The sequence below is a fragment of the Rhinoraja longicauda genome, chromosome 7 (genome assembly GCF_053455715.1).
Source record: "Rhinoraja longicauda isolate Sanriku21f chromosome 7, sRhiLon1.1, whole genome shotgun sequence".
Taxonomy (NCBI): Eukaryota; Metazoa; Chordata; class Chondrichthyes; order Rajiformes; family Arhynchobatidae; genus Rhinoraja; species Rhinoraja longicauda.
In genome coordinates, this window is record NC_135959.1 from 38,163,823 (window position 1) to 38,179,903 (window position 16,081).

The following is a 16,081-nucleotide window of genomic DNA, read 5'->3' on the forward strand; positions in this document are numbered from 1 at the left end:
ATATACTCAAAGACGCTTTACAGGGATTTAGAGAACATAGGGAAGTGAATAAATAGATAAATAAGTAAACGAACAGAGAAAGGAGACAGAAGGTGAGGTGACCTTCAGTGGTTGAAGGCAGTACTGAACAGGTGAGACTTCAGTGATGTTTTGAATGTGGTGAGTGTGGAGGAGTCTCTGACGGTTTGGGGTAGTGAGTTCCATAGGGTGGGAGCAGCGATGGAGAAAGCCCTGTCCCCCCAGAATCTGAGTTTGGTCCGGATGTGGGGGGATAGGAGATTGGCAGCAGCAGAGTGGAGGGTGCAGGTGGGAGTGTGCCTGTGGAGGAGGTCGGTCAGGTAGGATGGGGCCAGGTTATGGAGGGCTTTGTAGGTCATGAGGAGGATTTTGTACTGGATTCTCTGGGGGATGGGGAGCCAGTGGAGTTTGTAAAGGACGGGGGTGATATGGTCACGGATCGGGGTGTGGGTGAGTAGACGGGCAGCGGAGTTTTGAATGTATTGAAGTTTACTGATGATTTTTGAGGGTACGCCATAGAGGAGGCTGTTGCAGTAGTCCAGACGGGAGGTGATGAAGGCGTGGATGAGGGTTTCTGCAGCTGTGGAGGAGAGGGATGGACGGAGACGGGCAATGTTTTTGAGGTGGAAGAAGGCTGTCTTTGTGATGTGTTTGATGTGTTTGTCGAAGGAGAGGGTTTGATCAAAGATGATTCCAAGATTCCGGATGTGAGGGGAGGTGGATACTGGGAGACCATCAATATTGAGGATGAAGTTTTGGGTGGATTTGGTGAGCGTTTTTGGACCAATGATGATGATTTCAGATTTGTTGCAGTTGAGTTTGAGGAAATTTGATTGAAGCCAAGATTTTATTTCAGTGATGCAGTTTGTCAGTGTAGAGTGTGTGGTGGTGGAGATTGACTTGGTGGAGATGAGGAGCTGGATATCATCGGCGAAGCAGTGGAAGTTGAGACCATGACGGCGGATTAATTGACCAAGGGGGAACAGGTAGAGGATGAAGAGGAGGGGGCCAAGGATTGAGCCTTGGGGGACACCTTGGGGGAGGGGAGCGGTGGGGGATTTACAGTTGTTAATGGAGATGAACTGGTGCCTGTCAGAGAGGTAAGATTTGAACCAGGATAGGGCTGTGCCGGTGATGTTAAAGGAGGTTTCAAGTCGGGTGAGGAGAATGGAGTGATTTATGGTGTCAAAGGCGGCGCTGAGGTCAAGTAGGATGAGGATGTTGAGGTTGCCAGCGTCGGAGGAGAGGAAAAGGTCGTTTGTGATTTTGAGGAGCGCAGTTTCAGTACAGTGGTTGGAGCGGAATCCGGATTGGAAAGTTTCATACAGGTTATTGGTAGAGAGGTGGTATTTGAGTTGGGAAGCTACAGCACGTTCCAAAACTTTGGACAGAAAGGGTAGGTTGGAGATTGGTCTGAAGTTGTTTGGGGTGTCAGGGTTGAGACCAGGTTTTTTCAGAATGGGGGTGACAGCAGCGATTTTGAGGGATGGCGGGACGATGCCAGTGGACAGGGAGGAGTTTATTGTTGCAGTGATAAGTGGAGAGAGAGCAGGAAGGCAGGCCTTGACAAAGCTGGAGGGGATGGGGTCCAGAGAGCAGGTGGCAGTTTTTATTCCTGTGAAGAGGTCAGAGAGGTCGGTGGTGGAGACTGGGGAGAACTGAGGCAGGGGTTGACAGGATAAGGGGGGGGGGCAGGTGTTTTGAGGGGGAGCAGGTGCGTTGGTGGTTAAGGTGCTGTAGATGTTGTCTGTAGTAGATCAGAAAGGCCAAAGGATAGAGGGCCATATTTCCTTGGAGGTAGAGAAGAAGGCATATGGCACCCTAGCTTTCATTGATCAGGCACTGAGCACTGGAGTTCGGATGTTATGTTACAATTGTACAGGTTGGAATAGTGTGAGCCATTATAGTTAGTTGCCTTGCTACAGGAAGGATGTCTTTAAGTTTTAATGGATAAGGAGAAGACTCATGAGGATGTGTCAGGGACTGGATGGTTTGAGTTATGAGCAGAGTTTGGATAGGCTGGAATGTTTTTCCAAGAGTTTCAGAGGTTGAGGAATGATCATGTCAAAGTTTCTGAAATTATAAGGAGTATAGATATGGTGAATGGTAACAGTCGTTTCCTTGGATAGGGGAGTCTAAAACTAGTTTTAGTTTTCTAGTTTTAGTTTAAGAGATACAGCACAGAAACAGTCCCTCTGGCCACTGAGCCCATGCTGATCAATGATCATCCATACACACTAGTTCTATCCTACACACTAGGGACAATCTTTACAGAAGCCAATTAACCTGCAAACCCGCACATTTTTGGGATGTGGGAGGAAACCAGAGCACCCAGAGAAAACCCATGCAGTCACAGGGAGAATATACAAACTCTACACAGACATCACCCAAGGTCAGGATTGAACCCAGGTCTCTGGTGCTGTGAAACAGCAGCTCTGCCATTGCGCCACTATGCCACCCCAACTAGAGTTCAGAGGTTTAAAGTGAGAGGGGAAGGATTTCAAAGAAACCCAAGGGGCAAGATTTTCATAAAAGAGGATGGCGTGTATATGGAATAAATTGCCAGAGGAAACTAGAGGTGGGTACAAATACAGTATTTAAAAGACAATTAGGTATATGTATAAAAATGTTTAGAGATATGGGCCAAATGCAGACAAATGCTCAGGGAAACACCTTGGTGAGCATGGATGAATTGGGGCGAGGGGCATGTTTCCATGTTGTAAATCTCGATGACTCTCTGCAGGAAGTGGTTCTGAATTATTCTTCTACAATGGCGGTACCGCAGCTTGGCAAGTAGCAGGGTCCCATATTTACAGATACTGACTGCTTCTTTATTGAAGAGATCAAGGGAAGGAGGAATCTCTTCAAACCACTGCTGTGAGGTGGCCTCCCCAATGAAATTAAATGGCACTGGTAGGCAGGCACCTGAGAAATAATTGCCAGGAGTGCATCACAAGGGATGGAGGAGCAATACCTCCAAACATTTGCATGTCTCACAAGTCATAGCTCTAACTTTTGTAAGTGTAACTGAGTGCAACCTTGCAGTAGATATATAAACATGCACATATACACAAACATATGCAAACACCATTACTTGTGTATCCAAAGTAGGCCAAATCATTTTGGGTCGGGACTGCTGCCCTACAGTTGGACTCAATGCCCCACAGTCCCTGCCTGCCCACTCTAACCTGTCAAAGATACAAATGGCTCACTCAGCTGACCCTTCATATCTGATTGGGACCCTGCAAAATGAATAGGACGTCCAGTGAGAAGGCTTATTCCTAATTTCTGAGGCCCTTTCCCGATGCTCTAAAAAATGTTGGAAGCATTTAAGAACTATTAAAATAGAGTTATATAATTGCAGATTTATTATCTTAAAATTAAATTTCATTAAAACTATTTAACGATGACAGTAGAAATTAAAAACAATAAAGTAAGAATAAGTCATTCACAAAACAGACTTGCCTTATTTCACAGAGATGGCGAACCCTTTCAAATGAATAGGGTTATAGTGCTTTTCCGAACAATCCTAATGTAAAGCCAAGGAGCCAGCTATGATGGCCCTACAATTTCTCTCCTCAACTCACCCTGCCACTGAACACGTTAGTGATTTTGTGGTCAAGTGGATAGTCAAACTACACTGGCACGTGACCTTAGATTCATTTCAGATTTTCATGTGTGGTCATGCATACAAGGCCGTGATTGACAGATGGCCAGCAGTTCCCAATGGAACTGTCAGCTGAAGGTCAGCATGATCCAACCAACCATGTCAGCCATCTCCTCAGTTACTGTCAAATGGTTCAAATTCTCAGCACTGTTGCACGACTCACACGTCAACATACAACTTGCCATTTTGTTAGAAAACATTGATAATTACTTTTGCTTTGGATTATATATCATATATATACAGCCGGAAACAGGCCTTTTCGGCCCACCAAGTCCGTGCCGCCCCCAGCGATCCCCGTACATTAACACTATCCTACACCCACTAGGGACAATTTTTACATTTACCCAGCCAATTAACCTACATACCTGTACGTCTTAGGATTCCAAGAAACTGGGAGCACATGGATTAATAGGACAATTTCTTCCAGTCACATAGCTATTCTCAGCTAAAAACAAAAATTGCTTCAATCAATCAACATCTGTGAGAGAAAAACCAGTGTACTTTGATTCAAGAACCTTCATAATAACTGGGAAAGTGAAAAAATATGTTTATTTTTTAATTGCAAAAAGGGCAGGGTGTAAGGAACAAAGAAAATCATTGTGATGGGGTGTAGCTTTAGGTGGACCTGGGATTCGTGTAGGGAACAGTCCCTCTAGAATGCTAAATGGGGAGGGGAAGGAATGATGCGTCTAGTAATGGAAACCCAATGGAGGTGGCAGTATTGATGGAGGTGGGGGAGAGGGTGGGGCAAAGGGAATCCTATTCCTGTTGTGGTTGGAAGGAAATGAAGTGAAGGAATGTGCAGGATGTAGAGGAGTGACAGTTGTGTGCCCTATCAACTATTGGAGAAAGGAAATCAAGGTCAAAGAGAAAGGAAGACATTTTAGAGACACTGGTGTGAAAAGTCGAACCATGAGATTAGGTATCTCTCATATTTCATCCGAAGAGTATTAGTCCAAATCATCGTTTTTTCTGTCTTTTCCATAGTGGAATTAAGTGTGTTTGCACATGTAATAAACCCATTTATACTCTGAGAAGGAAGACAGTTATGAAAAGTATGAGGACATAAATGTGGATCCAACTGCAACTATTCAGCTGGAAGTCACAGATGCTGCATGCTTGCTCACTGGAGGCAGAGCTCATAAGCAGTTGCTCTTTTCAACAGGGGGGTGAAATGGGGATGCACATTAATTTGCTTACTGCATTGTTTGGCCTGGCCGAGATTTTACATGAGGAGTTATTTACTTGGGGAAGTTCTTCTTCAGCTGTTCGCAAGACCTTCAGAATCCTCCGTGTTCACAGGGAAATTCCAGCGGCTGATAGAGCAGGATTCTGCTTCCATAAGATACAGGACAGACAAAATATGTTATATGAAAATTCTCCCATATTTATCATAAAGATATGGATGCAAGTGAACCCTGGAAAGTTAATAGTGATGTTCTGAAGAGAGTCCCATATTACAGAAGAGAAGTTACTGGAGGTCTTGAAATGCATGAACTCATCCATGTCAACCAAGTTGCCTTATTGAGCTATTCCCATTTCCCTGCACCTCTAAACATTTCCTATCTATGTACGTGTCTGTGTCTTTTACATGTTGTAATTGTACTTATCACTTTCTCTGGGATGCTGAACCCTATACGCACAACTTTCCGTGCGCAAAGGTTGCCTCGCAGGTCCCTTTTAAGATACCCTCAGATGTGGGAAGGTAGGGGTAAAATACATGATCCCCGGCAGAGATATTTGAAATCATCAAAAGTCATGGCTGAGGTGCCAGAAGACTGGAAGGTGGTGAATGTTGTGCCTCTATTTAAGAAACACTGGGAACTACAGACCAGTGAGCCTAACATCAGTGGTGGGTAGGTTATTGGCAGGGATCTGAGAGAAAGGATCTACATGCATTCTAAAAGCAAGGACTGATTAGGGATAGTCAGTTTGGCTTTGTGCATGGGAAATCGTCTCATAAATTTGCTGTTTTTTGAAGAGATGAGCAAGAAGATTGATGAGGGCAGCATGGTGACCATTGTATACATGATCCCACATGGTAGGCTTGTCCAGAAGGTTAGATCATAGTTATAGAGAGTCATAGAGTGATACAGTGTGGAAACAAGCCCTTCGGCCCAACTTGCCCACACCAGCCAACAATGTCCCAGCTACACTAGTCCCACTTGCCATATCCCTCCAAACTTGTCCTATCCATGTACTTGTCTAACTGTTTCTTAAACAATGGGATAGTCCCAGCCTCAACTACCTCCTCTGGCAGTTTGTTCCATACACCCACCATCTTTTGTGAGAAAAAGTTACTCCTCGGATTCCTATTGAATCTTTTTCCCTTCACCTTGAACCTATGTCGTCTGGTCCTCGAGGACCATGGGATTCAGGATGAGCTAGCCAATTGGATACATAATTGGCTTCAAGGTAGGAGAGGATGGTGGATTGTTTTTTTAGACTGGACAACCTGCAACAAATGATGTACCACAGAAATTGGTGATGGGTACACTGTACTTCATTATTTAAATTAACAACTAGGATATGAATGTAGGCAACATGTTTGTAAATTTGCAGATGACATCAAAATTAGTGGTCTGGTGGACAGAGAAAAGGATATCTGAGATTGCATTGGGATCTTGATCTTGAACTATTTCATACAAAGGGTGGTGTTTTTATAGAATGAGCTGCCAGAGTAGGTGGCAGGGTTTGGTACAAATATGACATTTAAAAGACACAGGTAGGTACATGGATAGGTAAGGTTTGGAGGGATTGAGCTAGACTCAGGCAAGTGGGACTAGGTCCATTCAGCAACTTGGTTGGCATGGATGAGTTAGGCCGAGGGGACATAGAGCACAACGCTTCTATGAAAATGGTGAAACACAAGCTGACAGAAATTTGAAACAGTGTAAGAATAGCCTGTCAGCCTTCAGCTTTCATTCCTTACATCTTTGTTCGGTGCATGGTTTTGCTAATGAGCATAAAGCAGTTTGGGAAACAGGTGCATTTTGAATTAAATTAGCAAACTGCTATTAACCATACTTTTAATGAGAAATTCATGTGTTTAAATTGTAACCATGGTTCTTCTTCAGAATTTCCTGATCACTTCCTGATGTGGTTAAGTTTATGCTGGAATTTATTGTATGCACAGACTTTTGTTTTGGGAGATTTACTCCTACAGTCTGCTGCAAAGTAAAATTATAGTTCACTCGACCCAAAAAAATGTGAAGATCAGTAGGCGTGAAAAATGCATGCAATATCTGAATCTTTCATCCCATCAACGCCTCACAAAATAAATTAATGCACTTTCCTTAAGATACATTTTCTCTAATTTATTATTCTTTGACCATCTTCAGGCTGGCAGGAGAGTTACTGTTGCTAATGAAGACATCAGAATCCAATCTTCATCTTGATGAAAGGAAGTCCTTGCCATCTGAAATTCAAAAGCATATTCAGTGATTAAGGAGAGAATGGATACGTATTTCACTCCAATTTAGCTGCTCTATCTAGTTGGAGTTACGTGTTTCCGTAATTAATCATATGATATATATCAATTATGTTGCTTAAATGTTTCAAAAACTCTTTCAGTTGCCAAGTTCACTAAGTTGAAAAATTATAATGTCTCAGACATGACGATAAAAGTATAAGATTTACAAAAAGAAAAATCTTTTTTGTACAATCGCAATTTGTTTTCTGAGATTCTTGCAGTGTTTTCTCCAAAAGCTCCTGTTTATGTAAAAAGCCTCAGCCTGGAGTTTAAAAACTTTCACTTAGCCACCAAGTGAAAAACTGACAAGGTTGTGGCTTTTCGTAACATAGATTATTAATGATTGACAGTAAAACTGCCTGCCTGTCAGTTCTGTCAATTCTGCACTTATCTCTTCTGATAGAAAATTATCCCATAGCATACAATATTTGAATCATTATGATGGATGTTGTAAACTATCAAAACAGATTAAAACATGAAGGTATGAAAATTCAGTTTGGGTTCTTCTAATGCTCGACTGGTGGATGATGGACACGAACAATGATTAAATTGCATAATGTTCTGGACTTTCCAAAGTTGGTTCGTCCAGCGTTTGTAGAATCAGGAAGAAAGGACCACATGAATATATGATTTGGGGGCACATGTCTAACATTATTGACTGAAAGATTGGGAGAGATAACGATTAACGTTTGAGGAAATCAGGGACAGAATGTTTGTTAAGAAGTTTGTGGAAGGGGCAGTGTTTGGGGAAAGAATGTGAAATAGATAGGACAAAAATCATATGATGATAATTTGCACAGATATTTGGGGAGGAAATGATGGTGAGATCAGCGGGGCATGTTATAGGTAAGGATTGTGTTTGGAAGATGGTACTGACGATGGAGACAATGAATTTCACAATTCGAGTGATAGTCATATGCAGCATGAAAACAGGCCAAAATGTTGGCTCACCTAGTCCTATGCAGTCGTGCTGGAGTGGACCCGGCTGCCAACACAGAGCTGACTAAGACCGAAATCAGCCGCCCATGTGGAGCTGACCGAGACAGGACTTGGCGGGCGGCCGCCGAGAACAAGGCAGGCCGCCGACCGAACAAGGAGGATCATCGGCGAACAAGGGGTGACGTCAGCGAGCGAAAAGGGACATTGGCGAGTGGAGGGACGTCGATGAGAGTGGAGGGCCATCGGAGAGACGTCACCTGTGTGAGTGCCGGCTGTCGGCCATGGTCGGGCTGCGGGAGACCCGGCTGTCGGTCGAGGACGCACTGCCGAGAACAAAGACGGACCTGGCATGGGGGGGGGGGGTGGCGTGGGGATCTGGCCGAGAGAACAAGAGGGACCTGGAGGGGGGGGGGGAGGAGCACCAAGAGAATAAAGAGGGACATGGTGTGGGAGGACTGCCGAGAACAAAGAGGGATGGCGGCGGAGGGGGGGGGGGTGGAGGGAGGAAGAGCAACCATCGGGATTATATTGAATACTTTTCTAACTTCGTTGGCGTCCTATATGTGGTTACTCTTTGCATATTTGTGTATTGAATGCAAAACAAAGACTTTCACTGTACCAAGTACATGTAACAATAAAGAATCAATCAATCAATCAATGAATCAATCAATCAATTCTGACTATGTTTCGATACTGGGCTCGTGTCATTTGCTTGAATTTGGCCCATATCTCTCCAAACTATCCATATATCTGTCCAAATGTCTTCTAAATGTTGTAATTATTCCTGCTTCTATAGCTTCCTCTGGCAGTTCATTCCAGATGCAGATTACCCTCTGTGAAAAAATTGCCCTTTGAGGTCTCCCTTAAATCTTTTCTTTCTCACCTGAAGCCTCTAGTTTTAGAATCCCCTACCCTGGACAAAGATTGTGGGAATCCACTTTATTATGCCCCTCATGATCTTGTACACTTCAATGAGGTCAACCCTCAGCTTCCTATGCTCCAAAGAAAAAAAAATTCAACATCCACCTAGAACTCAGACCCACAATCTCAGGTAGATACAAAATGCTGGAGTAACTCAGCGGGTCAGGCAGCATCTCTGACGAAAATGGATAGGTGATGTTTCGCGTCGGGATCCTTCTTCATACTGATTGTAGTAGGGGTGGGTGTGGGTTGTGGGGAGGAACTGGAAGCAAGAGTGAAAGGACAAAAGGGGGCCGGCAACAAGTGACCTCGGGCAAAGAGATTCCCTCATTAGCTAGAGATGGTGTAGGCCCAAGAGGAATACATTGTTGTGAACTGTGGAACTGGTTAATGTTCTTTTCGTTGAGGTGGGGGGGGAGAGAGACGAAGAGAAGGGGGGGGGGGGTAGGTGTTTGTAGAAGTTACCTAAAATTCAATGTTCATACCTTTGGGTTGTACGTCAATGTTCATACCTTTGGGTTGTAAGCTACCCAAGCAAAATATGAGATGCTGTTCCACCAATTTGCCTGTGGCCTCACTCTGGCAATGGAGGAGGCCCAGGACAGAAAGGTAACATTCCAATTTAATGACATCTGTCCAATAGCTGGGCGACCAAAACTGCAGCCAGTACCCAAAGTGACACCAATGACTTGTCCAGCTGCATGTTTGTACTCAATACCCTTCCCATTTAAGGTGTGCACGCCAAATGCATTCTTCCGCCTAAACTGCAACTTTCAGGGAACTATGTACCTGTAATACAAAATCTTTCTGTTCTTCGGCAAGATTGTGGAAGTCCTGCCTCCGTTTGATCTACCAAAGTGCAATACCTCACATTGTAGCGCAGTGATTAGGCTCGAAATGAAGGCGAGGAGCCAGGTGTTTCAGGAAGAGTTTTAATCGCTGTGGTTCTCTTGACCAGACGAGTCTGCAAGAGAGTGATTGCCGCTAAACCCCAGCTATTTATCACTGTAGCTAGGGGCCGTCCCCGGACTATCCATTCCCGTGCCAAGGGGTTCGATAATGGAATGGCCCGACCCTTGGGAGCCGCCACAGGACCCCCCCCCCCACCAGAATCGGAGGCACGAAACAGACCAGCGGGCGCACAACCCGACCGGACCGCGTTCGGAAGTCGGCCAACAGAGGCACAGGTGGAGGGAGCCGCGAAGGAGAGCGACCTCGCGGCCGAGGCTGGGTAACCAGCACCGGCTGATCGATGTCTAAATGTGCCGGCTTCAACCGGTCAACCGACACGGCTTCCGGCCGGCCCCCCATGTCCAGCACAACGGTCGTCTGTCCGTGTTCCAGCACCCGGAACGGGCTCTCGTAGGGCCTCTGGAGCAGCATCCGGTGGGCGTCACGGCCCAGGAAAACATAGGGGCAGTCCCGGAAGGCCGATGGCACATGCGGGTGGAATGTCCCATGGCGGGACATCGGCACAGGCGCGAGCCTGCCAACTCGCTCGCGAAGGCACTGTAGGGTGGACGAGGGCGGTCTCTGTTGCTCCAGCGCCGACGGCACGAACTCCCTGGGCACCATGAGCGGCGACCCGTAAACGAGCTCCACCGAAGACGAGGCCAAGTCCTCCTATGGGGTCATTCGGATGCCCAGCAAGACCCACGACAGTGCGTCCAGCCAGTCCGGGCCAGAGAATCGCACCTTCAGTGCTGCCTTGAGTTGCCAGTAGAACCTCTCCACTAGGCCGTTTGCCTGCGGGTGATAGGCCGTTGTGTGGTGCAGCCGCACACCCAACAGGTGAGCCATGGCTGATCACAGCTCAGAGGTAAACTGTGGCCCTCAGTCCGAGGAGATGTCCACCAGCACCCCCAAGGTGTTTCGGGAAGAGTTTTAATCACTGTGGTTCTCTTAACCAGACAAGTCTGCAAGAGAGTGATCGCGCCTAAACCCCTGCTATTTATCCCTGTAGCTAGGGGCTGTCCCCAGACTAGTCCATTCCCGTGCCGAGGGATTCGATAATGGAATGGCCTGACCCCTGGGAGCCGCCACAACATGTGTCATTTTCCACCTTCCCAATTGATCAATATCCTGTTGTAAACTTTAATATCCTTCCTGACTGTCGATTACACCATCAATTTTGGTGTCATCTGCAAATTTACTAACAATGTCAACTACATTGTCACCCAAATTATTAACGTAGATAACAAATAACCATGGACCCAGAACAAACATCTGTAGCATTCCACTGGTCGTTGCCTCCAATCAGAAAAACACAACTCTTCACATCTACCCTTTGACTTCTCCCTCAAAGCCATTTTTGAATCTAATTGTCTAGCTCACCTTGGATTCCATGCATTCTAACTTGCCAGACTAGCTACCATACATGGCAAAGACATACAATCAGCATTGGTGACCTCATCAAAAAACTCTAAAGGATTTGTGAGAAACAATTTGTCACATATAAAGCCATGCTGACTATCTCTAATCATCCCATGCTTATCCAAATGCTGGTGGATCCTGTCCCCAGGACGGGGATCCGTTCCCTGTAATAATTTCCCCACCACTGATGTCATGCTTACAGGCCTGCAGTTTTCTGGCTTGTCCTTTCTGCCTTTCTTAAATAATGGTACAACACTAGCCACACTCAAATCTTTTGGAACTTCACCTGTGGTTAAAGATGTGCAAATATCTTTGCAAGGGCCTCTGCAATTTCCTCCCGAACTATGCTTATACTATATTTTTTTGCAATCCAATCTAAACATGGTTTTCTTGGCACGAGATCCATTATCCTAATTAACACAATACAATGTCCTCTATTTGTAAAACGATAAAAAAGAATGGGGAAAAGGAGCCCAAGAAGAGGTCTGTGTGGTTGAAACCCTTGTCCGCGAAGAGACCCAGGTTGGGGCAGTATGACAACCTGATTACTGAGCTCCAGCAAGAAGATGAGGCTGCCTTCAGAAACTTCACTAGGCTACCTCCTGAGCTGTTTCAGGAACTGAGGTCATGGGTGGGTCCTCTCCTGGAGAAAAGGGAGACCTTCCTGAGGAAGCCAATGGAACCAGGCCTGCGCCTAGCCATCACCCACCGCTATCTTGCATCAGGAGACTCCTACAAGAGCCTCTCCTACAGCTTTCTTGTGGCCCACAGCACCATCAGCAACGTTGTCCGAGTCACCTGTGAGGCCATCATCAATGTTTATGAAGATGAAGTCATGCACTGCCCTAGTACACCAGATGGGTGGAAGAGAGTGGCGCAGGGCTTTGATACCAGATGGAACTTTCAGAACACATGTGGGGCAGTGGACAGCAAGCATGTGGCCATCAGGTGTCCACCCAATGGAGGTTCCAACTACAAGAAGTTCCATTCCATCGTACTCATGGCTGTGGTGCATGCAAACTACAACTTCCTGTATGTGCATGTGGGCACACCTGGCAGTGTCGCAGATGGTGGGATCTGGAGAGAGACCTCCTTTGGGGAAGCACTGGAAGAACGAAGAGCAGGCTTTCCTGATCCAGAACCTCTGCCAGAAGACAACCCTGACATCCATTACATAGTGGTTGGTGATGACACCTTCCCGCTCAGGTCATGGATGTTGAAGCCATACTCTCACAGGCGGATGTCAAGGGAGCAGAGGATCTTCAACTACAGGCTGTCCAAGGCTAGGAGGGTGGTGGAAAATGCCTTTGGCATCCTCGCCAGCAGATGTTTGCTGACTACGATGCAGCATGAGCCCAAGAATGTGCAGACTATTGTCTACGCAGCATGTGTCCTCCACAACCTGATCCGTTGCAGAGGTGCAGCAGCAGCAGCCATGGTGGAGGGTGACCGAGTGGACAACCAGACAGGCAACATCACACCAGGCTCATGGAGAACTGGAGGACACGCTGCACCGATGCTGGGACTGGGTATATTGCCAGGAAACACCTCCGCCAAGAGAGCCAAGGAGCAGAGAGACCATCTCTGCACTTACTACAACTCCAAACTAGGCAGTGTACCATGGCAGAATGACATGATCTGAAGACCAGCAGCAAACAGCCCACATCACAAGCAGAGGTCCACCACTCCAGGAAGGGAGCCCACAACAGACCACAAGACAAGCCCCTTTTCAGGGCCACCCACACCCTCCCAAAGGAGTTTCTTTTTCGATGCAGTGCAATGGTTGTGTTTGTGTTTGTCTAATTGATCGAATTAAATGATAAGAGTTCGCTTTTCAATGCAGTGAAATGCTTGCGTTTGTGTTTGTTTCATTGATCGAAATAAATGATAAGTGCTTTCCTTTTCAATGTAGTGCAATGGTTGTGATTGTGTTTGTTTCATTGATTGAAATAAATGATAAGAGTTCGCCTTTCAATGCAGTGAAATGTTTGTGTTTGTTTCATTGATCAAAATAAATGAAAAGAGTTCGCTTTTCAATGCAGTGCAATGCTTGTGTCTGTGTTTATTTTATTGGTCAAAATAAATGAAATTAAAATATTTGAAAGAGATGCCATGAGAAAGTACTGAAATACAATAACTTCAGACATCAATCTTTTGTCAAAATGTCCAAAATTTACTTTATTAAAACAAACTAAATACCTATAAAAGGTGGATAACTACATGCAAAAATCCGTGAAAAAATATAAACTTCAAATAATCACAAAAACTGGCAAAATTCAAACTTTTAACATTAAACAGAATTATATATGTACTCATTTTTAATGTGGCCGGTTATGCAATGGCCCATGAGAACTGCTGTCTGAACTTGAGGCCGAGCTCTCTGTTCTGGGGGGCCCCACTGTTGTCACTGGCGCAAGTGGGGGTGTCTCCAGCCAATGGTAATCTGGGATTGAATATGCCTGCTGCGATGGGAAAGGTGTTGCATGCCGATAAAATGGCATCAGTGGGGGTCTCATCAGTGACTGTGGCTGCAACACAGAAACATATTGAGAATAAGTGAAAGGCAAAGAAATAAAAACAAAGAATGTCAAGTCCAATTCATAATTTTTTAAATAAAATTAGATACCTGGTGCGCGTGCTGCTGTGGTGGTCCCATCATAGCCTGTCTGATCTATTGCTGTCCCATGTTTCCCATCTGCAGCAGATTGTGCAACACACATGAAATAATTGTGAATATTTCAAAAAATATAAAAATTAAGGGCTAATATTGAGGTCAATTTTCCTCAAAACCGCACAAGATTCACTGAAGATATTAACCTGGTGGGAGAAGTCACGGGCCATCATCAAGGCATCAATGGTGTACGAAAACCACGCCTCGTGTGGAATTTTGAGAATCTGGGTTTTCAAAAATCCAAGAAAGGTGTCCACAGCCATCTCATGTGTTGTCTGCGGCTGTGCCATGATCTGCACGACATTGCGGGATTCTTCCACCTGTTGCATGAGCTGAAACATAAATGAGTAAGACACAGGCAATTAATTTTTTTTCAAAAAGAAAGATGAATGGATGGATGAGAAGAGAACTCTTCGTTCGTGCTTACATTGCTGACCTGCTCCCGCAGACCTGCCTCTCTTTCCTCCCCTGTGGTGGAGCATGCACTGGAGCCGCCAGTGGTCTTGCTCCGTTTGCTGTGCGGATGAATGGTGGATCCATAGGGTCCCTCAATAGGATCACATTCGTCCTCACTCGAGGTCCTGGAATGTGGTACACCCCTGTCAAATGTGAAGTTACAGACTTTCAAGACATATCAGGACATGGCAAGCAAGATGAAAATCAAATAATCAGTTTCACAATGACTATGTTATGATAATTACTGTATTCTGGCTTTGTTGGGCCTCCACTCGCACAATGTGTGACCTCAGACAGGACCACTTCTGCAAGATCCACTCCTGCCTCTGCGTCAGGCTCTTGGCACCAGACCCGGACATTCGCCCTCTGGGACAGCTTTCCAAATCTTGTCTTCTGACTTTTAAAAAAAACACCCTGTTGTTCATCTGTATAAATAAAAATATAAATATCAGTGCAGATCGCTAAAGAATGGAGACCACAGCTACCACACAACATGAAGTTTGTCCTTACAGGTGCAATCAGGGAACTCCTTGGCCTTGACTTCAAGGAGAGCTGTCTTCCCGGCCTTGTTGTGGTACTGCCGGTGGTTTTTATCGTACAGTTGAGGGTGCGATTCATACCACTCAACCAGATCACTCTCTTGTTGGTCACTGAATATATATATAGTCTCTTGGAGTCCTCACCAGTGCTCATCAGGGCTGGGGTGTTGGTGGGGATAATGGCAGCCTCCTAGTTCTCCTCCTGGGCCTCCTCCTCCTGGACTTCCTCCTGGGCCTTCTACCCATGGGCCTCCTCCACCTGGGCCTCCTCCTCCTGGGTCACCTCAGTCTCCAGCTGCCTGGTGGGTGAGTATGGGGGTCGGACTGTGCCCTTGGTCTGCCCTTTCCTTCTCCTTGATGCCATGTTTTAAAGCTGAAGTTGAAGTTTTTAAAGTTGAAGTAAAAGATGAGATCTGATCAGATCAGTCGCCAAACGCAGAATGACAAGTTCTCAAGGAAACGCCCAAAGTCCCGTGACCACGGGTGTTAGCCACGGAGGCGCCAGTGACGTAGTAGTAGGTATGGGTGAACCTTGCTGTCAGTATGGTCAGGTTGCCGCCCTCATTCAACAGCATCGCGGCTGGCTGTTGTAGCTGGACTTCTGTGGACGGGTTTTCCCAGTGCATGCCGTAAATAAGATCCTGCAGTAATTCTTGATAACCCCCTACACTGTCTATGATACCACCTCCTTTAGTGTCATCTGCAAACTTACGAATTATGCCTTTCATCTCAATCGTTAATATAAACACAAACAGCAAGGAACCCAGAACCGATCCTTGAGGCACACCACTCATCACAGGCCTCCAGTCTGATAAACAACCTTCCACCACCACCCTGTGCTTCCTTCCATGGAGCACATTTTGTATCCAGGCATATAGGCAATATCTACGGCCTTGCCATCATCAACCACTTGCATGGGCACCTGCCACACCAGCCTTTTTATTGGCAGCATTGAATGCTTGTTCCAGACCTTCTCTGCAACCACTCCCCATCTCTCTCCTGTTACATCAACAAGTGCATTGGTG

The 16,081-nt window shown here is 45.7% G+C and overlaps 1 protein-coding gene across 1 annotated transcript; it reads right to left on the reverse strand.

Annotated features, from left to right (window-relative positions):
• Positions 1-13,611: 13,611 nt before the first annotated feature.
• LOC144595618 (uncharacterized) lies at positions 13,612-15,682 on the reverse strand. Its single transcript, XM_078403200.1, has 7 exons — positions 15,588-15,682; positions 15,028-15,167; positions 14,763-14,942; positions 14,489-14,682; positions 14,208-14,393; positions 14,017-14,085; positions 13,612-13,918 (listed from the first exon to the last, which is right to left on the reverse strand). The coding sequence occupies exons 1-6, from the start codon at positions 15,680-15,682 to the stop codon at positions 14,062-14,064; spliced, it is 819 nt and encodes a 272-aa protein (XP_078259326.1). The 3' UTR covers positions 13,612-13,918; positions 14,017-14,061.
• Positions 15,683-16,081: the final 399 nt, after the last annotated feature.

Excerpts from the sequence above, each read along its gene's own strand:
- LOC144595618 (XM_078403200.1), bottom strand. The coding sequence starts at position 15,682 with ATGCACTGGGAAAACCCGTCCACAGAAGTCCAGCTACAACAGCCAGCC. Across the intron at positions 15,168-15,587 it reads CTGACCATACTGACAGCAAG|TGACCAACAAGAGAGTGATC; the intron begins GTTCACCCATAC and ends ATATATATTCAG. Across the intron at positions 14,943-15,027 it reads GGAGTTCCCTGATTGCACCT|ATGAACAACAGGGTGTTTTT; the intron begins GTAAGGACAAAC and ends TTATTTATACAG.